We start from the raw sequence: 27,266 nt of genomic DNA, 5'->3' as shown, positions 1-27,266 counted from the left end.
TTACGAGTAGACCTGTTAAGGTAGAAGCCTACGGCGCCAGTAGGTAATTCCCCCCGTACCGTGTCGTCTGAAGTCTGGAGGGGTTGAAAATGACGACACCGCGTCGCGCACTTCGGACGCTGTCCAAGCCCGCGGGGATTGGGGGAGAAAGACCGCGAACAGCCTTGTCGGGGCCGCAAGGGGCCGACGACCGTTCCCGTTGAAAGGAAGTGGCTGGGGGGGTCAGTAAGGTCGGCGACTTCTGAAATAGCTAAGCAGTGGACTTACTGGCGCCTCTAGAGTCGGGCTCTGGCGAACACTGGGCTCCGCCCACTTATATGTAGAGTGTCATTGCAGCGGTATTGATTAGAATTGGGCGAGAGCAGGTTTAATAAAGCTCCGCCCAATTATCGAGGGGATAAAAACCGCTGCAAACAAAGAGCGGGACGAGCGCGCCGAGTAGTCTTGGCCGCTTTCTTACAGCCTTCTTTTTAAAAGCCTTTTTCGCCAAGTTCTTGTATTCGGTCCCGTCTTCAATAAATCAGTGTTTTGCTTCTCAAGAAGTTTGGAGTTGCTGCCCCAACCGGCAACGTGTCGCCAGACGAGTGGACGAGGACGTATAGAGGGCCCAGCGCATGATCAGACCAAACGGCCATTCCGACTTTTTTTTAACTAGACCTATAGTTCACTATAACTAGACCGGACCAAATCTTTAACTGGCTCGGGTGTTGCATCACTAAATGCCCCTCGTAAAAGGTTCTTTTCGGCTACACCGCTGGCATATTTATGCTGTAATTTGACACGAGAGATGGCATCAAGGGCAGTACCGAGTTCTGGCCCAAGGGAAAACACCCCAGTGTGAAATCGAACTACTCACCGATCCATCAGGACTGCACCATCACAAAAACCAGCTGCCGATTTCGCGCGAAATAATTGAGGCAGAGTTGATTGACTGGTTAGAGGATATCGCTGTGTCCAAGCCGTCTATTGCGCTGTCAATACTTGCAATGTCAATGATTATTTTGTTGGCCGCGGATGTGTGACGTTAGGCCGCTATACTTGCCAGATATTCCGCTCTGTGGTTCATAATAAATTGTAAGTTTGCGCTCTTGTGTCACCTGTCTTTCTTCACCGTTCTCGTGTGGTTGTGCGTTTAAACTTTTCCTCTATTATAGAATCCCCGTCAAGGCCCTTCCAGAAGATCGGCGTGGCCCTTCCCTGAAGCCAACATCTAGAAATGACTGGATCATCGCAGCAACCGACTACATGAGCCGCTACACCGGGGAAAAAAACGAAACAGCTGCAGAGGTCGCCAAATTTATCGTAGAGTGCATTCTTCTACAGCAAGGCGCACCCTAAGTGCTCATCACGGACCAGGTGGGGGAGCCGGTACTGATAGTGCTGTTGGAGCGACGGCTGGAGATAGAGATGAGGTAGCGTGGCTCTCCCGGCCAAAAAAGCACCTGGGCCCCAGACCACGCCATGTAAGTCCTTGAGGGGACACGTATCCTTTACGCGCTCTACAGGAAATTGTAACCTTGGACATGACAATCTGCGCAGTGATTCCTCGTGAACTCCTCTTGACCGGGCGCCCATGCTATGCGCAGTTTGATCACGTTGGCCGTTGCTCCCCAGTATTCTTGCTTCCCACTCTGGCGTTTGTGTAGCTACGGCAGGCGTCTTGTGAGTCCGTTAGTATTGCAAGTTTGCGTCCCTATTTGTTGCCGAGTGTGACTGCTAAAGCAGTTGCTACCGCCTCGCGGTTTAGAGGATCGCGCTGCTAAGCACAACCTTAGCAAGGCAATGTCATCAAACACAAGCCCATTATTAACACTAAAGCTGACTGCAGTGAAAGCAGAACGAAGTGAAACAAAGCAGGGCGTCCGCACCCAGTATCGTGCTGATGAGGCTGTAAGGGCCAGTGCGGGTGGCACCATCAGGGGACAAGGGGACGGCTGGCAACCAAGGAGGATATATAAAACTTGCTGGAGTGGAGGGGGCGCTTGTCAAGTGAAGCCGGCCGCCGCCATCTTGCCAGTGGCAGAAAGCGCGCTTGACGCCGGCTCGCGCTGCTGCTTTGGCGCGCTGTTTGAGTGCAAGCTGACGCGACGGGCATGCAAACACCAACGGTTTGATAATGGTTGCCTCTTGCGTTGCCTACGGATGTGCAAACAGGCTGAAGAAGTGTTGTGGCCTCACATTCCACCTGTAAGTACACGAAAACGTGTTCAATTGAGCTCTACGCGCGCGTTGTCGAGCGGCGCAAACTGATGTGGTAGATGTCTGCAACAAATAATAGTGCCTAAATTACTGGCAGGTTTCAAAAGATCCCGAGCTGCGGAGCCTGTGGGAGCGGGCCGTTCGCCGTGAAAGATGGCATGCAAAAGATGGAGATCGCCTGTGCTCCGTACACTTCGCGCCCGAGTGCTTTGACCGCACCGGACAGACGACGCGGCTGCGCGCGGGAAGTGTGCCTTCTGTGTTTCCTGCTTTTCCGCAGCACCTACAGAAGCCCGTGAGTATTACTGGAGAATGTTAAACCATGACACGCTAGGCAGAATTATTCGCCTTTCTCACGTGAGAAGTGTTCGTGGCATTAATACGGCTGCCGAAGTCGATATTCGACGAAGGTTCTTGTCGGATAGTGGATGGAAGCAAATGGAAGGAAACGTCTGAGCTTCTTGTCTCTAGTGGTTTTTTTTTTAGTATCGTGCTGAAAAATTGTGTTCGTGGAAAAAAAGGAGTGCCGTGCGCGCTATTTTTTTGCTTCGTTATTGAAAAGAAGTTATTGTGATTGCGTGGTAACAGTTATTGTGATTGCGTGGTAATATTGAAGCGCCCTTCACCCTTCTGTAAAATCGTCTTATGAAGCACTAAGTTCATGGTAAGAAATGAAACCCATTTGCTTTCGCAGCTACACTTTTCTCTTACTTGAGACTGAACAAAAATATGCCGTGTCCATTTCAGGTAAAAAGGAAGCGTTCAGAGCGCAAGCATCAAGACTGCGAAATGCCTGAAGTTGGAGAGCCATCAACTGCGTTTTCGCCGAGCAAACAATGGTACAAGGACAAAGTCAGTGCCTCTGAAGAAGAGATAACACAGTTGAAGAAGAAAATTAAGATGTTGCAGCAAACGAAGCGAAGGCTTGCGAAGAGAAATGAGACAGCACAAGAAATCATAAAAGAAATCAGAGAACGAAAACTCCTGTCCGAGGAAGGCTCGCACGTGTTTGCATCTGCCTTTTCAAGTGACATTCAACAACTTCTGTGCAGGGCAAGCAACGAACAAAAGGGCAAGTACCCACCTGAGCTCCGTGCGTTCGCGCTGACATTACATTTTTATTCTCCAGCCGCATACGAGTACGTCCGATCCAAATTCAATGGTGCCCTTCCGTCACAGCGAACACTTCGGGATTGGTATCGATCAATCCACGGAGCTCCTGGGTTCACGAGTGAGGCATTTTGTTTCCTCGAAAAGTTTGCACAAGCACGGAGTGAACCGTTCTACTGCGCTCTGGTCGTAGATGACATGGCCATAAGGAAACACGTAGAACTCGTTGGAGACAAAGTTGTCGGGTACGTAGACTTTGGAAAAGGGTTAGATGATGATAGTCTCCCCGAAGCCAGAAATGTGCGTGTCTTCATGATTGTTGGTATAAACATCAGACTCAAGATGCCAGTCGCATACTTTTTAATTGACACACTAACTGGAGCGGAGAGGGCGGAGCTGACCAAACAATGTATTGAGAAGCTTGCATCAGTTCAGGCTGAAGTTGTCTCTCTTACATTTGACGGTGCCTCATCGAACTTCACTATGGCTAAGTGCTTAGGTGCTCAGCTCCGACCGGACTCTGATGGGTTTATTACAAGCTTTGTCAACCCAGCTGATTGCACTAAAAATGTTCACGTTATTTTAGATACCTGCCATATGATTAAGCTCATCCGCAACTCATTGGCAACCGTAAGCCACCTCATCGACGCTGAAGGAAAGCATGTGAAGTGGGCTTATGTAGTAGCATTGGAGGCTTTGCAACGTGGAGAGGGTTTGCGTCTTGGCAACAAGCTCACAAAGGTCCACGTTCAGTGGGAAAAGCAAAAAATGAAGGTCCGATATGCTGTACAAGCACTCAGTGCCTCAGTTGCCGATGCCTTGGACTTCTGCGAGCAAGTGCTCAAGCTGCCACAATTCAAGGGTGCCAGCGCAACATCAAAGTTTATTAGAATTTTCGATCACTTGTTCGACATCATAAACTCCAGGAACCCATTAGCAAGGTCTTATAAGGCACCTCTTCGTAAGCAGAATGAATCCTGCTGGAAGCAATTCTTTTTGGAGACTCGGGCGTACATAAACGGGCTGAGAGATCCGGCAGGACGTCCAGTTACAGAAGGACTAAAAAAAACTGGATTTGTTGGCTTTTTGATATGCATGGCAAGCACCGAAAGAATGTTCGACGAGCTTGTCGGCCAGGATCAGCTGAAATACTTGCTGACCCACAAACTCAGTCAAGATCACGCCGAGAACTTCTTCGGGTTCATACGTGGACGAGGGGGACATAACAACAATCCAACAGCTGCGCAGTTCATGGCTGCATACAAGCGTCTGTTGGTTCAGACGGAAGTGACGTCTTCCAATTCTGGAAACTGCTCCCAAGACATCGTCTCCATCTTGAATTCAACCACTACTGTAGCCATGGTAGATGCAAAAAGCACGGTCACTGACATGCGCAGGTCATCAGTCCTGCAGCCCGATGACCACGACTACACACATCGCATTGACTGGCCCGAAAGTCTTTCTGCTTTTGTCGGTGCCGTGGTGCCATATATAGCAGGCTTCATTGTGCGAAAAGTTAGTGCAACGACAACATGCGATCAGTGCATCACAGCCCTGCACTCTGATGCGCTTGCGCCTTTAATTAAGCAGAAGAGCCGGGGTGGACTTGTTTCGCCGTCGCAAGACGTCATTGGCCTTTGTGAAGCAGTTGAGAAGGGGCTGCGACGGCTGCAGGCTGAATGTGATGCCATTACAACGGTGCTGGCAAGGGCAAAACACCTTATCTTGGAAGTCCTGGGTGTGTCCTCAGAGAAAAAGTGGTTCCAGAAACTGGAGGAGCACATCCTTGACTTCGATCCGCTTGACAATCATATCTACAATTTATGCAAAAAAATCTCTGAAGAGTACGTGAAAGTGAGGATACACCACATGACAAAGGAACGAAATCGGGAATTGATCAAGAATAAAGTCAGACCAGTTCTGTCAAGGGTGATTATCTTCAATCACCAGCAAGGGCGTCCGCAGAATTTTTTGCAGGGGGGGGGGGGCCCCGTTGGTGCCCCGGGGGGGGGGGGGGGGGGGGGTATGTTCGTAGCAGAAAGGCGCTATTTGAGGAGTAAATTTATTTATTTATATATAAATAAAAATTAAACAAAATGCACACATGAAAGAAAAATTACAAACAGCAAATTAAAGCGCGGCTAGGAGAGGTACATTGGAGTTTATCAACGAAGAAACAACTAAAATTAATAAAAATGCAAAAAGATGCTATATCACTTCGTGGAGAAGAGTGCTCAGTCTTGCTGCATACGGGTTCTCGACTCACCCGGATTGATGACCAGCACACAGCACAATATGTTCACAAACACGCAACTACAGTCACTCAGTCAGTCTTCCTTGAACAGCAACTGTAGGCGCCTCGGATTTTTCTGGGCGAATTGCGTAATTACACGTGTGATAAATTCACTTCTGTGCTTCATTACACGCTCTCGGTGCACACTCATCATACACATTGATTGGAAAAACTGTTGAACGCGTACGTTGAAAACAAAAGATGACTATATATACAACGAAAACTTATTTACAAGATAAATGCACGCTCGCAGCTTCATACACCTCGCTCCATCTTGCTTGCGCATCCGCACAGTCGAGCAACCGCACACACACTGCTCTCCGCTCGTCGTTTTCTCGTCCGCTGTCTTGGTTGTTCTCAGCTTCGCTGACAACCGGCCACTAAAAACACCCAAGCACAAACACAGAGGCGCGCACACGTGCAAGGGCTTACTTGCCGCAGTATCCCCGAATGCGCACTTTGGGGGTGAAAGGAACGCCGCGCAACTTCCGAGGGGAAGGGACACTCGCCACTCCAGTCGGAAAATTTGTTTTTGTGTTTTTATGGGGTTCAGAGCCCCAAAACGACTCAGGCTATGAGGGATGGAGTAGTACAGAGTTCCGGGTAATGTCGACCACCTGGGTCTCTTTACCATGCACTGACACGCACAGTACATGGGCGCTGTCACCAGTAGGTTGCCTCTCACCATTATTTTTACTGTGCGTCTGATTATTAAGCTTTTTTCCCTTAATATTTGTTCAGGTTAACTGCTTTCTACATGCCAGTTGGCTGCTGATGGATGAAAAATAAACGTTTACAACCCCAACCGCTTGCTTTCATTGTTTTGTAAACGCGAGCAACTTCATAGGCAGCGCGAAGAAGCACGAGCGCGGTTGCGCACTGCTGCTTTTTGCCACTGGCAAGATGGCCGCCAAGGCTTCACTCTCCCGCATAGGCGGCTTCCACTCCAGCAAGTTTTATATATCCTCCTTGCTGGCAACATGGGAGTAGGGGATGCGATCCTGCGTATGGCTGGCAACAAGGGGCGGAGGGGAAGCGACGCCGGTTGGCGGGCGTGTGCGCGGGGAATGCGCGGTTGTGATCGAGTGGCGCGGTCGAAGTGGGCCCGAGTGTGAGCTCGGTGCGCGCTGTGTACGGTGCGCGAACTGTGGACAAGTGGGGACTCGGGCGCGAGGGACTGAGTGCGCGCAATAAATCATCCCTTGACAAGGTTTTCCTGTTTTTAAAAGGCGACTGTCACAAAATCTGGCGCAGCGCGGAAGCAATCTCGTCAGCGCGCGCCGTTACAACAGTAGAGAAAGAACCCAAGCAGCACAAAAAGAACGGGCCGACGGTGGCAAAATAACGGAGAATATTGGAATGAATATGGGTCCTACATTGGCATTTGGGGAATCCGAGACATTTCTAACAATGGCCCCTCATTCTTGCCATAACAGGCCTATGCTAAGCCAGTCTAACTATCGGCATTGGCCCATCATTCATGCCCGAGCAGGGCCTATGTGCAGCCAATCTATGCACAGTGGCCCGACGTTCACGCCAAGACTATGCCGGTCTATTCAGCCGGTCTAATAATAATGGCACCCCATTGGCACATTGCCCATGTTTAGCCAATGTGTAAATAATGGCCCAACGTTTCTGCGAGGAGTATGCCCATGTTCAGCCAGTCTATGAATAACGGCCCTGCGTTCGCACCAGGACTAGGCCCATGCGTCAGTTTTTTCTCCCTGGTTCAAGATCCATCCCTAGTGCACTGACAATCTCATTTAGAAGTGGCGCCCCGGAGAGCGCCTAACCTTGTGTGCGTTTCTGCCCTCTCCACTTCTGTCGTCGACGCGGCGCGGAAACGTTTCCGCGGGCGCAGTCGAAAAATCGAGATGGTTTGAGTGAATTCTACTCATCTCCAACGGATCGAGACGGCGTGGCCTTGAGCGTGCCGAGTGAAGCCCTTACCCTTCGCTCGCGCGACGGCGCATTGCAAGAAGGAACTGAAAGGATCTGGAAGCTGGTCTCCGCGCCTGACCAAAGGATATGTGCGCCCGGCGCTAGAATGAGAAGGAAATTGTACAATTGGTTGTGTGTGTATGTGGACGCCTATACCTTGGCGCGAAGAAGGAACAGACGCGGTGCGCGCCAATATATGAAGGACATTGACCGCTGTCGGCAAGCCCGAGCCGCCGTTTAAGCTTCAGAGAAGCGCGCCCGCTCTACTCACGGGACAACACCACTCGCCCAGCCACGAAGAGCCAGCGTGCACCAGCCTACGGGATGGCTCCGTCGTGATCATCTGGTCGTCGGACTGCCGCAGTGACCGGTGAAGAAATTGTGTTTTGTTTGTTTGCCTCTCTCTTGTATTAGTGCACTTTAAGTGCAGGGTTTTTTTGTTATATTGTAGTCTCTCTCGAGGCTTACTTTGCGCGAGTTGCATTTTATTGTAATCACTTTGTATGTGCGCGTGCGAGTGATTGCAAATTCTTCTGTACCGTCTCTTTGCTGTATAAACATATTTTATTTGCGAACCTTCGGCCCTGAACCATTCTCGGGCTTGCGACCAGCGAAAGCTGGGCACCACACGACCACCCCCTTGTCACTTGGTAGCTGGTTTCGGCTGAGCTTTTGACGCTGAGTCGAGGGCATCTCCTTTGTGACCGAGACCACTACAACCAAACGCTCTAAGGACGTCTGGGAGTGAACGCCAAAGTGCGTAAAAAGGCAAAAGCCACCTTCTGACACCTCAACCCCCTCCAGGTAAACCCAAGTGCAACACTCTTCGCCATCAGCAATCGCAAAAGGCTTCGAACAGGATCCTGCAGGTGCTTCCCTCATAGTGTTACAAGTACATTAGCTGGGCAAATATGAAAATGCATCTATATTACGCAAGTCTATGGCGTCAGAAGCTCGTTTATACGGACGCCGTGGGGCTCACATCGGTTAATTCGGACGGACCCCACAAGGAGTGTCGTGTCAAGATATGAGGTGCTCAACAGTCGACTATCCAGATATTCGTCCACAGGTCTGAACTGCATATACTATTGTCTCCCGTGACCCTCTGATATGCGTGCAAAGGCAGGCGTGTTGACGGTCGGCAGGTTCTCGTCGATAGGCCAAGAGAGAGTCCGGCCGCATCGTTTGGTTTTCGGAGCTTCGCAGCTAGCCCATGGTGACAGCGGCTATCTGCTGCACATATCAGTGAGCCAGCCGAGCTGCACAGCATTCGGTACGATGACTGCTGTGCTGCTGACCTTTTTTCGTTTGTTTTTCAAAGGCACCTTCCTACTCAGGCTAAAATGCATGCGTTTTCCTCTCTTCCGTCCGCATGGTATTCCTGTTCTCCCAGTGCACTGTAACTCCGCGCTAGTCAGGTGCTGCTCACCGTTTGTGCGGTGAAGCCCCTTCATATGCGGCGCCACAAGCAAAGAAGCTCCAGCGCTATTGTTTCAGACACTGAAAGAAGCTGTGGATACCATTACGGTTGTGGAGCAGTCCTGCTTCCACCACAACCAATATAGCATGCATAAATAGACAGTTCGTCGGAACTGCGAGATATCGCTGTTGTCGCGTAGTTTTCATCTTAAAAGGTGATAACTGCACTAGTTCACACTAAATAAATTTCACTTTCAGCAAATGGTTTGTGGTAGTTTTGGGGCATCATTCGATATTTAGATAATTCAGAATTTTTTACACTCTATTGTGTATAGCTGGGACACCAACCTACTGTAACTACGGACCAGTGACAGCGCCAAGGGGAGGCGATCGCCACCCCAAAAATTTGTCGAGCTCTTCCCCCAGAACCCAATGATGAATTTCTGCTAATGGGGTACGGAGGCTCCCGCCACTGCATTTTGTACATTTGTTTAAAATTTTTTCTTCATGGGGAACTATGCGAGTGAAGCATCAGGCCTGTCCAAAATTCAGCCCGTCCCTTCGCACATCTACTCTGCTAGGAATATATCTTGGCGCCCCATACCAAGAACCTGTGGTGTGTTCTTCAATCCTTACACCTGGATCGAACAGCGCCCATCAGCAACTGGCTCCGACACATCCCAGCTACTGCTGCTGGGATGCACTGAACATCATGCAGCTCACCCCTATCTCTATGTGACGCAACATGTCGCCACCTGCATCCATGCTGGATGCGAACTCAGTAGTGCTTTAAATAGTCTACAGGCATGTTTCCTTTGCTCAGCGGCATGATGTTTATGCTGGTACATCTCACCGTGCTATAATCTATTCACTCATTAACTATGGTGCAGTCTAGACATTTAAGGCCATAAACTTGAGTTGCACATGCCTAGGCAGTCTATGAATGCAGTAATTTTGATCATCACTGAAAAACATATTTCAGACACATTGACAATTACAAGAACACATGACACTAAGCATTTAAGGTGAGCCAATTAAAGATGTACCATAAACATCATAACTAAGTAACTAACAGGAATTGCTCGTGGGCGATGTAAAACAGGATAGCATACCTACCGTATTTACTCGCATAATAGGCGCACTTTTTTTCCAGAAAATCCGGCTCAAAGTTCGGGGTGCGCCTATTACGCGGGGTAAAATTTCCGGAAATTTTTCGACTGCAAAATTGAACACACTGCGTAAACGCACTCGTGTTCGGGCCGCACCCCGTTTTCGCGAAGAAAATGTTAAAAAAAAAAAGATCCGTGTAAGGGCCGCACCGAAACTTTCCACGACACACGCGGGAATAGCCTTCGGAATGCACGTGCCGAGGCCTCTGCGATCGGCTCCGGCTGCGCGCAACGGCGCTTGATCGCGGAGGCCACACATGTGCACAGGAGCTTCCAGACGCCGCCCACGGAGAGCGCCCAAGGCCAAGCTCATCATCATCATCATCGTTTTCCTCCGCCGCGAGCTTTCGCTACCTATATCGCCATCAGCATCTCCAGCTCGTTTTTTTTGTTGTTGTTGTTGCTGTCAAGTGCCGGAATTTGCGGTACCGCGATAGTTATCGTGGTTTATGGCTTTGCCACGGAGCGTTGCTGTTTTAGCTCGACGGGCAAGCACCTTAACAGCTACACGGCTGGGAGTTTGCTCTCGAACACTGCAAGCGTGCGGCAGGTCGGAAAATACGACGTGGCCGAGAAGTGCGGCAGTTGCGACTGCGGCGCCCCTAAATTTTCGTACGAGACTCCAAGCGCCGAGGTTTTCGTGGGCCTAAGTCGGGAACGTTTCCAGCTGGAGATGAAGCTTTCCAAACAGACGTTTAAAGTGAGCATCCTTGAAAAATGTGTGCGGCTGTTCTACGCAATGTCGTTGTACGTGCTGTGGGTCCGCAGCAGCTGCGACGGCAGCAGCACTAGTAGGGACTAGTAGTCAGTTCAGCAAAAACTTTGTTAAAATAAAGATTGGGAAGCGGGGGGTGGCGAGGCGTCGTCTTGCAATCGTGTAAATACAGTATTGATCACAGTGCCAAGTTCGGGGTGCGCCTATTATGCGCGGAAATAAAAAAATCAGATTTTTCGCGCCCTAACTAGGGGTGCGCCTATTAAGCGAGTAAATATGGTATTGACAGAAGAGTGAAAAGCCAATAATTTGACATTAAAACACTGAAAAGGAAACCTTAGCGCCAGTTTGGCCTAAAAACCAGAACAAGACGACCGTTGTTAACATCTTTTTTAATCGAAGACCAAGATGGAGACAAAAAGAATTTCATCGTGGCGCCACAAGCAGGTTTTCTTGAGCAGCACGAAACCTGCCAGTCCAAACACTCTGACACAACACAACTTACTGTACAACAACGGCCCACCTTTTAATGGGATGGTGCACGTCAAACACATGAGAGATATAACAAATGCCAGCGTTTAAAAGTTCAGGTGATGATGGAGTTGTGGTGATGCAGATATGAGACAGTCCCACGTCACAGCCAGGGATGCCATGCTGGGTCCATTCTACAGAGGTTGTCGTGGCTGTTGGCAGCTGCCACCAGAGTGCTCACTTTGCTGTCGGCACCGTCAAAAGTGGCCAGTGCTGCAAAGTTGGAAAAAGGGTAGGACGTCAGGGTGAGTAGGCAGTGCTATCAACACTACACTGGGCTTTTGTCAATTCAAATTTAATTATTTTAAATTTTTTCTTTTCGACCTGACACTTTGGTCCTGCCAACATCAGGGTGACAAGACGAAACCGTCATAATTCAAGGAATTGTGCGGCCGAAATTTTTGTTGCCCTTGCAGTTTGAGTTTTTGTGACAGAACTTGAACAGTCACCTCAGGTAAGAAATAGAGAAGCTCTTTCTACAGACATTGATGCTTCTCATTTCAAGAAACCAGCAACTAAATACAAAGGACAGTAGAATTTCAATAATATGAATCTCATGGGGTTGCAAAAAAAATTTGTATGATCCGCAATTTCGTGTTATCCCAAACGAAATCCTAATGCAGAAGCATGGGAAATGCATTCGCCCAGCACACTGATTGCAGTGTGTACAGCGGGACTGGCAATCGCGACGTGGATGATGTGGAGGCCTCACGCCACCCCTTACTGCTCCCCGTACGCATGAGCATTTGCAGAGTCAGAGATGTGCGGGCAGTGCTTAGTGCTTTGATGATCCGGTCACGACTTGTGAGTTCGTATCATCCATAGTGGAGCAAGGGAGTGTTTGGAACATCTGAAATTCTGCACACAGTGCACACTCTGGCCGGGGAATTTCACAAAATCATATCATCCCGAAATTCGTATCAACCATGTTTGTTTCATCAAGATTACACTCCAGAAGGCCCCAGAACCTTGTCCATACTTCCCTAGCTGTTATACTGGAAGAACCAAGTCGCGGCGAAATGTCCAAAGATGCTCATAAGTTAAACCTAGCCTCTGCAGGTTGTTGCCCTGTGTCATTCAAGTGCAACATCCAGAAACAGTAATTGTGGAACCTAGTGCTACTTCACCAGATAGCATGTGCTAAGTCACAGGAGACAAAAAAAAACACGCATGACGAGACTGCATTCTGTGTAGAGCGACCCACGTGCTGTCTCTCGCGGCATAGCTTCGTTTCCAGACCTTCGATCCGCAACAGCATTTGTGTGCCCAAGGCATGGCTTGCTGTGTAGCCAAGCCAATTCACGAGTGCTAAGTGCGGTACATCTAATGGAGAAAGCTGCATTCAATGCGGTGTTTCGCAGCCAGTGCACTGTTTTCAGGCATTGCAAGACAGCATGGAAACTAAAGTCCCGCTCATTTTGTAGCCCAAGCTGCCACCGTTTGTCTGTTTCGTCCTGTTCCGTTTTTCCAACAAAGCGTTAAGCCTCCCAATAGAGACCACATTCACGAGTAACGAGATGTCTGGCAACCTGATGCTGCATGACAACAATCAGTAGGCTTTCTTTTTTTCACTCATCATAATGCCGTCATTTAGAGGAATGTGCGCCAAGCTATTAATTCCACAAGAATTACTAGTTTACAACTGCCCAGCTTATAACTACATGATTCCCACTCCTCTTTCCTTATTTAATGGTAGGTGGGCTTTACGGGTGTCATATAATTACCATACACATATGTTATGCTGTATATCTGTTTCTTTTCTGGCCTGGATTTAATGAACAGCCTTTCTTTTACAGTTTAAGTTACCATCATTGACAAGAGAAACTGCTCACAAATATTTGATTCTATTCACAAACAATTTTAATTACTTCAATTCACTTCACAACCAAAGTTTAATATTCACACACCTCTTATGCCAAGCACAAACCAGACATTGTGCATTGTTCCATATCCACCAACATTCATCACCAATTTGTTGCCAAGTCAAGCTGCAACTCCCTGAAGTGGCACAATTCTTCGCACAGCTACTCCTATCCACTCCTACATTCAATGGCACAGCTTGTACTCACTCTGTAGCCTGGTCATGACTGCACTGACGGCCTTGGACACCATGCCGATGAGGAGTTCGCCCTCCATGTCCTGTGGCGCCGATCCAGGAGTGACATTGTCATCTTGCTTCTGAAAGGGGACCAACAGCAAACCAGCACTGTCAGCCACGCAGCACCGAGAATGCACGAGTGAATCTGCCCGCTTCCAGATGGCCACCCTCTCCACTTTATTTGAACACATGGGCCCAGCCAGCTGGAGAGCTAGCCTTCCTTCCTTCCTTCATTTCACCTCCTCAATGGTATTCGATCGCTGCCAAGTGTTAGAGACTTTTTGAACATTTGGAATTCCTCAAATAAAATATAACTGAACAACAAGCATGGCAGGAAAATGAAATCAGGCAGGTCCTTCGTGCTAACCCAAGGGGCAACACACTTGTGAGCGTACGAAGAATAAGGCCAATGGGGGGCGGGGCCGGACGCACCTTCTTGTGCCAGGCGATCATCTCGTCCCGCAGGACGGCCCTTAGCAGGGCCTGCACCTTGAAGCTGGGCTGCGCCACACAGCGTGCCGTGGCAATCATGCCGGCCGTCATGGAGCCCGCCACCCCGATGCTGGTCATAAACTCCGACAGGTTGGGCGTCAGGCGGAAGGGCACCGGCCGGTTGGCATCCAGGTCGCCTGCAAGGAGGGCACACGTGGCATGAGCAATGACAATGCACTGCGACAAAGGCATGTGATCTTACGGCATTTTTCTTCACTGATAGAGTCATGTCCATTCTATGTAACATACCAATTATACGTCAGAATACTTTGTGCACGTCACGTTATATTTACCCGAATGTAATGCGACCGCTACTGTAATGACGGTCGACTTTGCGAGCACCAAACCGGAAAGAAAAAAGAAAAATGCTAGAATGTATTGTGGTAAATGAGGCCGCAGTTTAAGGAAGTTGGGTAGAATTTTAGAAATAAAATTACCACAAAAAATGCATTCCACGGGAAGGTCCTCAAAGCACCATTCTTGTTGCTCCACGGCTAAACAAGTAAGTGTTCTTGTCTTCTGTCAAAAAGTAAAGAGGCCAAGGAATCTCCTTCTAGGCCATGTACAGTCGACAACTGATTTTTCGGACGCCTAATTTTTCGGACATGCTTGATTTTTCGGACTTTTTCCCGGCATCTGGACATACGTCATAAAGTCAATGTATTACGGGGCTCAAAATTTCGGACACTCTAGGGAGGGCTGTTCAATTTTTCTGACTTTCCAAGCGTCAGCCGGGCCAACTGCTGCGCATTTCGAGCTGTGTCGCCGCCATCTTGTTTGTTTGCATTTTCCTCCTGTAGCCTCGAAACCGGTGGCGGTCTTGCATGGCTGTTCCTCAGCTAACCGGACGCTGGATTGAGGCTATAATATGCTAGGAACTTCCGCTTCCTCAACGTCACTGCCGTAACGCCGTGCTTGTTTTTTTTCTTCTTCCTTCGACTGCCTGTTTGTGTTAGACAAGCGTTGACGAGCTTAGCGAGTAGGCCTAGCCGTGGTCGTGCTGCGGAGACGTGAAAACCACGTTCTATCGCTACTGTGGCTCGCATTTGATTAAGTCGGCTTCGGTTCTTCAAGACGCTGTTTCCGGAACTTTTATTTTTTGCGTGCAACGTGGCAACGAGGAGGCACTCAACGAAGTTGGTGTGACAACTTCCCGACGACGGCTGCTTAGCCAAGTGTGCCGATTCGCAATGGAGAACAAATCGATGTTGTCGTCGGCCTCGAGAGTTCCGATGAAGCGAGGCAAGTACGCCACAATGTCGATGGCGAAGAAAGCGGCAATCATCAAGCTCGTCGAAGGTGGCCGATCACAGGCAGACGTCGCGAAAGAGTTTAAAATTTCCAAACAGACCCTTTCGGACTACATGAAAAACAAGCAGAAGATTTTGGAGGCGGCGGAAAAGTCTACTGGCTGTCGTCAGAAAAATGTGAGCCAAGGCACCTATCCAAAGCTCGAGGAGGCCCTCCTTGTATGGCTGAAGTCAACAGTGGCCAGCAAGGTTCCCGTCTCCGGTCTCCTCCTCAAGCAGAAAGCCGAGACGATGGCGCTTCAGATGAACATTGAAGGATTTAAGGGGGGTCACGGGTCTTCAGGGCCCGAAAATCGCGAAAAAATTGATTTTTTGAAAATGGCATTTTCGAAACCTACAGTCCGTCTTCTACATATCTACGAATTTATTCATTGCCTGAGTCAGTATTTTTTCTGTAATTCCAATTTACAAGGAGCAAACGAGCTGAATTCGTGCATCAAGTTGCGCAAAAACGGCGTTTTTGAAAAAAGCGCAGCGTCCGTTTCGCGGCCATGAGCGACTCCATCTTGGTCTCATTTGAAAGAGCGATTTCTTGTTTTCAATTTCCCGCCGTGTTGCCTGCTTTTTGCACATTGGTTGACGAGAAACAGGGCACCAAAAGAGAGTCACAACGCGTGCTTCCATTCGTTGCTGAGCTCACGTGACTAAAATCAGCTCCTCTGATTGGTGGATCTCGGCCCGTCTCGTCTGCTAGGCGCACCAGAGCGCAAGCGAGGCGCCATTTTGTCAGATCAGCGTTGGACTTGGTACCGAAAATTTCTGGACGATGTCGCAGCCACGGGCCAAATTTTGTACGCGCCACAAGTTCGGCAAGAAAAGAAAAAAGTCAATCGCGGACAACTGCAAGAAGCGTTCTGCAGTGCCAGAAAGCAGCAACGACGTGCCTGCTGCTACGACCCGTGCCGCGGCAGCGGCAGTCGAGAACGAGCTAAGCCTACCGGTCCCGGATGCGCCGCCCGATGTTCGGAACAGCGGGCGCGTTCGCCGCAACACGGCTATGCTGACGCCCGCAGATCTCGAAGAGATTAAGACCAAGGCCGACGCTAAGCTATGCGAGATCGCATCTGTATGTGCTACAGACCGGAAAGCGGGTTTTCTCGAACATGCGAGTGACGACGTAGCTGCCCCATCCAACGATACGAGGTTCGTGATCGTGAGCCTGGAATCGGTGAACGCGCTTCTGCACCATGTCAAGTGCAAGGCATGCGGTGCTGATGTAGCGGTTGAAAAATCCGCGCGTGAATATGGGCTCGCTGTGAGTCTTGTTCTTGTGTGCGCGGTGTGCGGCGACGTAGCGTCGGTGTGGAGCTCGCCGCGCGTGAGCGGTGATCAAAACGTGAATCCGTTCACAGTGAACATTCTTGCTTCGCGTGCTATGCAGAGTACCGGCAATCGGCAGACAGCGCTCAATGATATATTCTCAGCCATGAATATATCCCATCGCGGCCTTCACACGAAGACATGGCAGCAGTACTTAAAAACGAAGCTGACGCCATCGGCGTTGCGTGCTGCGAACAAAGTGACTGCCGAGTGTGCGAGCTCCGTTCGGAACTTGTACGCGGAGTTGAACTTGGGAAATCCGGACAATATCGAGGTCTCGTACGACGGGACATGGATGACGTGCGGTCATTCTTCTCATATTTGTGTAGGCACCGTGATTGAACTTTTTTCGGGCCTTGTATTAGACTTTGTCGTGCTTTCGAATTTCTGTGCCGCTTGTGAGCGAGGGCCAAAAGAGGATGACCCCAACTACTTGACATGGAAAGAAAATCATGTCTGCCAAAAAAATTCAGAAAAGAAAGTTGGAGAGATGGAGGTGGAGGCTGGCCTCATATTGTTCCAGAGGTCACTCCAGCAAAACAACCTGCGCTATACCACTGTTCTGTCAGATGGCGACAGCCGTACATTCTTAGCTCTGCAAGAAGCTAAGGTGTATGGCTTCATTCCTATCAACAAGGAAGAGTGCGTAAAACATGTGCAGAAGCGCATGGGCACAGCTTTACGCAACCTGGTTGCCAAACACAGAGACACTCCTGACAGAATCAGTGGTAAGGGCAGGTTGACTGGCGATCTAATAACAAAGCTGACCTCATATTATGGCTGGGCAGTAAAATCACATTCAGGGGACGTAGAGGCTATGCACAAGGCTGTGATGGCGACATATCATCACGTGACATCAACAGACCTTGCATCAAACCATAGCCTTTGCCTAACAGGCCCAGACTCCTGGTGTCGCCATAATGCAGCAGAGGCCAAAGGCCTGCCTTCACCCAAACACCACTACAATCTTCCACCCCACGTCAGCAAGGCTCTTCTTCCCATCTACCAGCGCTTGTCGGACAGGAAGCTCCTTCAGAGGTGCCAGAGAGGAAAGACGCAGAACAGTAACAAAAGTCTGCACGCAATGATCTGGGCACTGGCACCCAAGGAGCGCCACGCTTCTTTGTTCAGCATTGAGGCAGCTGTGGCTGAAGCTGTGCAAAAATTCAATTCTGGAAATGAGAGAGCCTCAGCAAGCATTCTGAGAGAGCTCAAAGTAGCTCCTAGCACATGCAATATGCAGCGCATGGCAGAAAAAGACCAGCGCCGACGAACTGCATCTGTGAACAAGCGTGCATGCGCAGAAAATGTGCAGCAGGCCTGCAAAAAGCGGCACTTGGGAGCTAACAGCCAGACAGATTACATGCCTGGAGCATACTAGTCCATTTACAATGTAAATATGTACATATTTTTCAGTATTTTTCAATAAATTCCATCTCAGTTTGTTTTTCCTTGTTTTCTCAAAACACAATTTTTTACTGTTTGCAAAGTTTACAAGAAGGATATCTTGGCTTCTAGAGCAGATACAGCAATAAGTTTTGTTTTCAATTGCGACGAGACCGGACTTTTTTTTTTAAGCTTATGCCAGAGAAGACTCTCGCCTTTGCTGGTGACCCTTGCCATGGTGGGAAACACAGTAAGGAGCGAATTACTGTTTTGGTCGGCAGCAATATGTCGGGGACAGAAAAACTGCCGATGCTCGTCATCGGCAAGTCGAAATCTCCGAGATGCTTCAAAGGTGTAAAGTCCCTGCCTGTCTTGTACGAGGCGAACAAGAAGGCATGGATTACACAGCAGTTTTTTGAAAGCTATGTGAGAAAACTAGATCGCAAATTTGAACTAGAAGGCCGCAAAGTTTTGTTGTTCGTCGACAACTGCACTGCACACGGGCACATAAACAACCTGAAGTCTGTGCGAGTCGACTTCTTGCCACCGAACACGACAAGCATCCTACAGCCGATGGACCAAGGCGTGATACGCAACCTGAAAGTGAACAATCGGTCACGCTTGCTTTTGCGCTTGGTGTTGTGCCTTGACAGTCGAAAAGCCTACTCTGTCGATTTGCTTGGAGCACTTAGCATGCTCGCCGATGCGTGGAAGTCAGTGGCACCCACAACGCTGTGCAACTGCTTCCGCCACGCGGGATTTGTCTTGAATGGAGAGTCGGCCGTCTTGGATGAGGATAGTGTGGTTGAGCAGCTGTCTGGCAGTGAGTACCTCATCGACGACCTTCGCACTGCAGGCGTCGAAATTCCCTCGGCCGTCTCGTTTTCGGAGTTCACAGACATGGACAGGGAGTTGGAACTGTGTGCCGGGCTAACGGATGAAGAAATCATTCGCCAGGTACTTGCAGAGTCCTAGAGCGACGACGATGACGACTTGCCTAAAGCGGCGCAGCCGACGCAAGTTGAGTTGATGCAAGCGGTCGCAACTCTTTCGTCGGCTTACGGCGACACGACGACTCTCGCCGAAATTCAGGCGGACCTGCTTGCACGCAAGCGAAGGATGGTTCAGAAGACCATTAATGACTTTTTCCGGCCTCTAACTCTACAATAAGCAATAAATTTAGTTTTTTTGGGGCACATTTGTTTTTTCGGACTGCCTGATTTTTCTGACTTTTTCGCGGTCCCTTGAGGGTCCGAAAAATCGCTCGTCGACTGTATTGGTGCTCTTGTAGCCTACGTGGAAGTTGGAGCTTCTGGAAATATGAGGACCAGAGTTCCTTTTACCTTCTAGAGATTTTGAACATTGGCGATGCATGGGGCAATGTACAGCCACATCATCCATTCTGGCTAAGAAGCATGCCCTTTGGGCTCAATCCTTCTGACAAAGGCTCTACATTCATTTTGTTCATGCCATGCTCTGGTTGGTACTGAAGGTTCCTTGAATGGTCTGTCACCAATAAAATTAAGCTTGAAAGCAGCAGTGTGGTGACACCGCTCAGGCGGAACCGTTGCATCAGGGAATAAAGTCAACTACAATCATGCCATTATGTATCGCGCCTCCACAGGGCCACAAAATGGTGCCTGGTGGTGGCGCGGTGAAGTGGTGAAGGTTCTGCCACAAGCGCACGGTGTTTGGTTTATTGGGGTTTAACGTCCCAAAGCGACTCAGGCTATGAGAGATGCCGTAGTGGAGGGCTCCGGAAATTTCGACCACCTGGGGTTCTTTACCGTGCACTGACATCGCACAGCACAAGGGGCTCTAGAATTTCGTCTTCATCGAAATTCAGCCGCTGCGGCCGGGATCGAATCCGCGTCTTTCGGGTCAGCAGCCGAGCACCGTAAGCACTGAGCCACCACGGCGGGGACAAGTGCACGATGTAATATCATCAACAGAATGAAGAAGTTGTACAATCATCAAACTTGCCATGTAGCAGTGTCAATAGTGCCAAGTTTGACAGAGGTTGAAAATATTCCTCAACTCGAATGCCAAATAATTAACATTCGTATAAGGGGTGGGTGCAACTCTCCAGGTCAAGGCCTTAATTGCTTCGAAACAGTCAGCCACAAAAAAAAAAAAAGTTGCAAAAGTTGAAAATCATCCTCCAAATTTTGTGTTTTCTCACAAATAGTACGGGAACAACTACAGTTGCACCTGATTGTATAGACCTCGGTTACAAGGAATTATCCTTTTTATCCAATAATTCCTGCAAACCATAAAGATACAATCTGAATGTATAGGAAAGAGTACAGCTACATCATACAAAAATCTGCCGTCACATCCAATAGATCAGCTTTGGGCAGCACCAGGCAACTCAAGGAGCTGGCTTTCCCTCAGCACATCTTTGAAGGTTAGCTTTTCCGCATGGACCAATGGGCGGCGCACATTGACCAACGATGATGCAGATTTTCTGTGACGTAGGAGGCGGGCGCATACCGAGCCAACCAGAACATGCGTCCTTGGTGCGTTGTGCCAGTAGTGCTCACGATGTCATGCAGTTAGCATGTACAGTGCGTCATGCTACCATCGGCAATTGGTTGGTTGGTTGGTTTTTTGGGGTTTAACATCCCAAAGCGACTGAGGCTATAAGAGACGCCGTAGTGAAGGGCTCCGGAAATTTCGACCACCTGGGGTTCTTTAACGTGCACTGACATCGCACAGCACACGGGCCTCTAGAATTTCGCTTCAAGAAATTCAGCCGCTGCGGCAGGGATCGAACCCGCGTCTTTCCGGTCAGCAGCCGAGCGCCGTAACCACTGAGCCACCGCGGCGGGGCCCACCAGCAATTGGGTACGGTTTTCATTGTCTCTGTGTGTGCACAACGGCAGCCGTGAAACGGCACAAACTTCCCTTTTCTATGAAACTCTAAATAGTATCAAGCGAGTTGAACGAGGCGAGAAGAAATCTGAAGTTGCCGCAGCATACAAGATTCCGAGAAGCACGATAATCACAATTTTGAAGAACAAGGCTACAACGGAGAAGAGACCCGGAGAAAAAGCAACTCTCTGCGATGTTTACACAACGTGCTTTCAGTTCCGGTGACCTACATGTCACAGAAGAACTGAAGAGCGTGGATGGCCTACGAACTTTTTGCCAAGTGGCTGAGGTCTTGGAACGATAACTTGGTAGCCCAAGAACACGTCTGCCTCATCGTAGACAACGACTGTGCTCACTTCTACAATGCTAGTTAAGCAACCTTGCACTCGTTTTCTGCCGCTGAACGTTATGGCGGTGCTTCGACCCTTGGAACAGCGGATAACGTGCACGGTGAAGGTTCGTCTGATTTAACGGCTCCTGCACAAGCCGAGGACTGGAAAAGACCCAAAAATAGACCTCTTAGGCAAACTGTCTATGCCGAGTGGATCATGGAATGATGTCAAAGACAAAACTACACACAACTGCTTCAGACATTCTGGTCTTTCTTTGCTTTCTGAGAGAAGGCGGTGTAAATTCTCTCTCAGTTGAGCTCGACGAAACCGTTGCAGGAGTTGATGATTTGTGAAACTAGTTGTCTGAATTTCCTGGTGCTATTTGCGATTGGCAGCAAGGCGACTGCCTCCGCAGTCGACGACGTTGAGACACACAGGAGAGCTTGCGGACGAAGACACCATGGCCGATGCCACCGATAACCAGGACACCACTGATGCGAGCTGTGACGAGAACTTGAAAGAGCATTTGCCCATGTGCTTCGATGTGATCCGTGCGCTCAGCCTGGTTCGTCGCTGTTACTGTATTTGCACGATTGTAAGTCGACTCCTCCATCCCACATGTCAGGAGCAAAAAGAGAAGCTTAAGCTTTGCCTTTAACAGTATAACACGAGAGCGTTATCCGACCGCCGCCGCTTATTGTCAGCCGCTATTGGCAGCCGTGTACGGGCGTGCCCATCACCACATTCCAAAATGAAAATGTATTAGTCACTGGACAACTTGTCCACACTTGCGCCATCATCCTCACTAGAGTTGCCGTCACTGCTGCAGAACTACAGCATGTCATTCTAACGTTGCCATCCAGCAAAATGCCCGCAAACAAGTACAGTAGAATCTCGATAAACGGAAATCGGTTAAACGGAACTACCGCTTAAACGGAACAAACGCCTCGCGATTGGTTGCTTTTGTATTAAGCCAATGTAAAAAAAATCTCGTTAATCGGAACTCAAATTTTGCGACCCCCGCGTTAACGGAACCGAAAAACTCGAAACCGCAACTAGTTGGACAAGCGCAGTGCCATCGCGGTACGCATCAATGCTCCCCTCCTCCTCCTCCCCGCGTCACCTCTCCGGTTTCCGTCTCCGGCGGTTTCCGGTTTGCTCGTACACTGCCCTCCGCATCGCTCGCTCGCGTTCACGGCGGTTGTGTTCAGTTAGGCCTAAGCCCTAGAGCTTTTGTTCGGTCCGATGGCAGTGCAAAAACGACCGCACAATGCACTTGCGTTGGAAAGGAAGATGGAGATCATTAACGACTTCGAGAGTGGTCGCTTCACGAAAACGGCGCTAGCGACGAAGTACGCCGTCCCCAAAAGCAGCCTAACAAGAATTCTTCAGGACAAGGACAAGCTGCGGGAGGCGTTCGAGACGTCACGCTTTGGTCCTCAAAGAAAACGACTGCGAGCGGCTGACCACGAAGACTTGGAGAAATGCCTGGTGCTTTGGCTGCGCAGAGCCCGCAGTGAAAACATCCCAATCAGCGGGCCACTAATTCGTGCAAAAGCGGAAGAATTTGTTCTTCACCTCGGCATCGAGGGTTTCTCGTGCAGCGAGGGGTGGCTGACCCGGTTTAAAGAGCGCAATGGACTGGTGTTTCGTGCTGTTTCAGGGGAAGCTGCCGCTGCTGACGCGACGGCATGCGGAGACTGGCGAGAAAGACGGCTGCCCGAGATTCTGGAGGAATACGATCCAGAGAACATCTACAATGTAGATGAGACTGCACTCTTTTACAAGTTGCTCCCCTCAAAATCGCTATCATTTAGAGGAGAGAAATGCACCGGAGGGAAACTGAGCAAGGGCAGGCTGACCGTCCTTATCGGTGCCAACATGACGGGCAGCGATAAGTTGAAGCCGCTAGTGATCGGCAAATCGAAGCATCCTCGTTGCTTCAAAAACGTCGCAACCTTGCCCGTTTCATACCAGGCCAATGGCAAGGCGTGGATGACGCAAGCCATTTTTAGTGAGTGGATTTATCGCGAGGATGTGCGCTTCTCTCGCAACAAGCGGAAAGTTTTGTTCCTGGTGGATAACTGCCCTGGACACGGAACTGTGCCAGGTTTGAAGTCCATACAGCTGGAATTCCTGCCAGCGAACACCACAGCACTGCTGCAGCCTATGGATCAGGGTGTGATTCAAGCGCTCAAGTCGCGCTTCCGCAAAAATCTTCTTAGGAGGATGCTCTTATGCATGGACCAGGGGAAGGAGTACAAGGTAGATGTACTGCGTGCCGTTTACCTCCTGGATGATGCTTGGCGGTAGGTTAGTGCAACCACCATTGCCAGCTGCTTCAGGCATGCGGGGTTTGCCGCAACCACAGAAAAACCCAGCACACAGAGTGAGCCTGATGATGTTCACGACGCAGCCGAGGAAGATTTGCTACTAGAGAATTGTGCTGCGATGGGCATTCAACTTGATGAATATGTCCAGATCGACAGCGATGTGGCAACGTGCCCAGAAAATACCGTGCACAGCATTATAGCTGATGTCTGCCCCCCTGATGAAAGTGAAGACGAGGAGGAAGAGCTTGAAAACGAGACCGCCGACTCTGATCCTGTGGTGACACCTGCGCAGGCGGAATCGGCAGTCCAAATGCTGAAGAGTTTCTTCCAACGAGAAGAAGGTTCGGAAGTGTTTCTGCACAGCCTGTCAAGTATGGGTGATGCCATTAACAAAAAACGGCTGCGAGAGCTCAAACAAGCAAATATAAAATCCTTTTTCACTAGCCAATAAGTGGTAATTCCCACTCTTTTGACATTTTTTTTTTTAAATTTCAGTACTAGTACTACTGGAAAAAAAATTCACTGCTTATTTTTCTCTAATAAAGTTTGTTCTCATAGTGTACCGTTCTCCTTATTACGTAGATTTCGCAAATTGAGATCCGCTGAGACTGCCAACTGCGCGCGCGCGCGCCAGCCGCGTAGGGATCACGCGGAAGCGGATTGCGCAATGCTGAACCTATTCTCTCTCTAAACGAAACTCCTGATAAACGGAACATATTTTCCCGGTCCCTTGAGGTTCCGTTTAACGAGAGTCCACTGTATAGCACGTCTTCGTCCCGCGAAATCCTGCACTTTGATAACAGCCACACCATGACACTGCGTGCAACAACTGAACATTTGGCCTCACTGCAGCTACCATGCCTGTATCACCCATTCCGAGAAGTCGAGCTTGCGGTCCAGCGTGCAGTTGTTCGTTTCTTCACCATACACGACAGCCATCTTGAATGTAGCCGTGAATGAGCACCAGATGCTCACCAGACCCAGAGCACAAACGACTAACGAAGCACTCGTATAACAAGTGGTAAAATGCGGCCGGCAGTCAAGTCAAATGTGTTGAAAAAAAGCCCAAGAAAAACTTCGCATGAGCGCGTCAGCATGGAATTACGGTGCACACGCAACTCAAAGCAGTAAACGCTTAACGATGCGCTTACAAGGACAGCAGCCTGAAGCCAATGGAGATCAAGGGCAAAAAAACAGTGCTGCACCCTGTCTCCCATACCTGTGTTTAACCTGACTGACTATAGCAAGAAACAAAACTGCAAACAGTCCTGCAGTTTTCGATACTGACGTGATGCATGCGTAAGAGATTACCAACAGTTCACTCTCACACTGCTGACCTCTTGTCTGAGGAAGTGACTGCCAATGCGAACGAACCAGGTAAATGGCATGCAATTCGAATTTTAAACACTCTTTGATGCCTGGAGCCACGTGCATCTTGCCGTGAACAGACGCTGGCAAGAGGTGCATATTACCCGCCGCTTGTCCAAAACTATCTAGGCCGACCGACCGCTCTAATATCGCATGGCTGTTTCTCCGAAGAAAGATTGACTTACACGCGACAGAAAAAGAGAATAATCATTTGAAACCCTCTTCCCAACCCTCTAACCCAGACACCCCACTCAAAGGAATGGCACAGGCTGACGCTGGGCACAGTCAACCCATCGCAGGCACGGAGCAAGAAGGGCCGGGACAAGTGTAGGCGTGCACTTTGGCGGCTCACAAGCTATACCATGGACTAGCTTTTGTGCTGGAAGTATTGGGTGTCAGGTGCTTTGCACATCAAGCATTGCCATCGCCTGCTGCCCTGCCTCGCGGCACTGAGGGGCCGTCGCTTCACGTTTGTGGTGAAATTGCCATCGAGGATTCTCGTGTAGCATCCCAGATCTTTGAATTAACTGGGCTGGTGTAGGCCACCACTTCGAATTATCCAGCCAAATTTACATTAGAAATTATGAGACTGCAAAAATACTTTTAATTATATATGCTTTCGATGAACTGAGTTTGAATTATCAAGGTTTTAAAGTACTTTTATATCGACTTACAGATTATATCGAACTCGGAGGCATTTTTCTGCGAGTTTGATATATGTGGGTTTGACTATACAACCACTGCCATAAAATGGCTTGCTGACCTGGTTCTATCCTGGATCAGAATCTCAGGTGATAGAAACTTCGCCTGCAACCTAACTCACAAGACCCACACAACTAGCAATAATCACGAGCTAATTATCTTTCTTCCCGCCAAGAAGCATGACAATGGGGTGGCCACAAAAGCCTTACCTGAGATGTCATCAACATCAAACTTGAAGTACGAGAAGTTCATGAGTCCCGAATCCTGGTGCAGGTACATCATGTCTGGGTTCAGCCGCGTCAGGTGCATCACGAACTCAGCAAAGCCCGCCAGCGACAGCTGAAGTGTGAACTGCACGTTGGGAAAAGAATGCCATGTCAACACACTGAAAGTTATGCCCTCTCTGCAATTACTTTCTCAGTGCAAGATCCCCCAGAGGACGCCACAAGGCATCAGGCTCGTGGCGCGGAATTGGGGCTTTGGTTGCGCACATGGTGCATTGCCATCCCGAAGTCTGAGCAAGAGTTCCAGAAACATTATTTGCTTGGGACGAATACTTCGAGATTTCTAATACCAAACATTCGGTTCAAAAACAAACATGAATACATTATTATGCGGCCGAATATTTGAAATAATCGAATATTCACACAGGACTTGTCGGGGGACATGTGAAACAAAGAGCACAAGTGCCATGGTAGTTGGCTGTGTGGGGACGCGCTTTACTCGTCCACTGTGGTCCGCTTCCCTGCAGTGCACCCTGAACTCATCCCCGGTGGTTCGCTTTCCCGCAGTGCACCCTCCTTAGTTGTATTACTTTAACTAACAGGGGAGGGCGCTGGTGTCGTAGCGACACGAGCGCCACGGATGGAGTGTTTGGTGCGTGCGCGCGGGGGAGAGACAGTCCTCTCCTGCTTGGGGCTGGGGAAGCAAATTGACGTTCAGCGTGAGGCGCTGCTCTTCGCCAACTGGCACGAACCCTTGTGGGGAGGAACGTTCCCCTGCCAGCCCATCCCGTCCGGCCTCGGAGCTGTTCCCTTGCCCTAGCATGGGTCAACATTCGTCCGTAACCGTGCTGGTGAGTCGGACGTCCTTGATTCCTCAGCGTATTTTGTTGCTAGCTGGAGGTATTGTTGCTGCAGCAATAAATGCCTTGTTTGTGTCAGCCAGTGTGTCGTTCCTTTGTTCCCGCAGAGCAAGACCCATCGTGGTCGGCGTGCACTCGGTAGCGTACGCGACCATGGGATGGGGTCCGCGCGGTTTTGAACTGGGTCAGCCGCGGTTAAGCGGGGAGAACGTATTTATATCTCCCCAATTATTGAAACCCCACAGCTGCCATAGTCGCTCCTCTGTGAACCGGTCACCAACTGGAATATGACAACAGCCTAAATCGCGATTTTTCAAGCAAAACCAAAACAGTGCCCGTGAAGCACATATTTCTCGAACTGCGCAAGAACAAAGTTCGGTGCGATCTGACTTCAATTTATAGGGTGCGGATTCACGTCTTTGGAATGCTATAACGCATGAATTAGGCAGTGTTTTTCAATGAAAATTCACAGATAGCTGCGGAAGGCCCTCAGGATCGTGAAAAGATCAAAAATCCAATTTTTGACAGATTTTTGGCCGCAAAGAGCCATGTCCCCGCTAAAGGGATTCTACACATGTACGGTTATAACA

General features: G+C 49.4%; 2 protein-coding genes across 5 annotated transcripts in view; one reads left to right on the top strand and one right to left on the bottom strand.

Annotated features, from left to right (window-relative positions):
* Nucleotides 1-11,221: 11,221 nt before the first annotated feature.
* Nucleotides 11,222-27,266, bottom strand: part of Nipped-A (Transcription-associated protein Nipped-A) — a 170,124-nt gene continuing 154,079 nt past the window's right edge. For all 4 annotated transcript variants that reach the window (XM_089546329.1, XM_089546330.1, XM_089546331.1 and 1 more), the window contains 4 exons: nt 25,802-25,943; nt 13,908-14,104; nt 13,447-13,555; nt 11,222-11,590 (listed from right to left, as the gene is read on the bottom strand). In XM_089546329.1, the coding sequence (XP_089402455.1) occupies nt 11,481-11,590; nt 13,447-13,555; nt 13,908-14,104; nt 25,802-25,943 (558 nt within the window). In that variant the 3' untranslated portion in view covers nt 11,222-11,480. The remainder of the gene's footprint in view (nt 11,591-13,446; nt 13,556-13,907; nt 14,105-25,801; nt 25,944-27,266) is intronic.
* Nucleotides 15,956-17,978, top strand: LOC149344670 (uncharacterized). The gene has a single exon (XM_089546333.1). The coding sequence runs from the start codon at nt 16,044-16,046 to the stop codon at nt 17,976-17,978; it is 1,935 nt and encodes a 644-aa protein (XP_089402459.1). The 5' UTR covers nt 15,956-16,043.

Source organism: Amblyomma mixtum, chromosome 5 (genome assembly GCF_055824585.1).
Source record: "Amblyomma mixtum isolate Tamu chromosome 5, ASM5582458v1, whole genome shotgun sequence".
NCBI lineage: Eukaryota > Metazoa > Arthropoda > Arachnida > Ixodida > Ixodidae > Amblyomma > Amblyomma mixtum.
Note: the sequence above shows the minus strand (reverse complement) of the source record. Positions and strands in the feature narration are given on the sequence as shown.

Bases quoted from the DNA above. Each gene is read 5' to 3' on its own strand.
- LOC149344670 (XM_089546333.1), top strand. From the start codon at position 16,044: ATGTCGCAGCCACGGGCCAAATTTTGTACGCGCCACAAGTTCGGCAAG.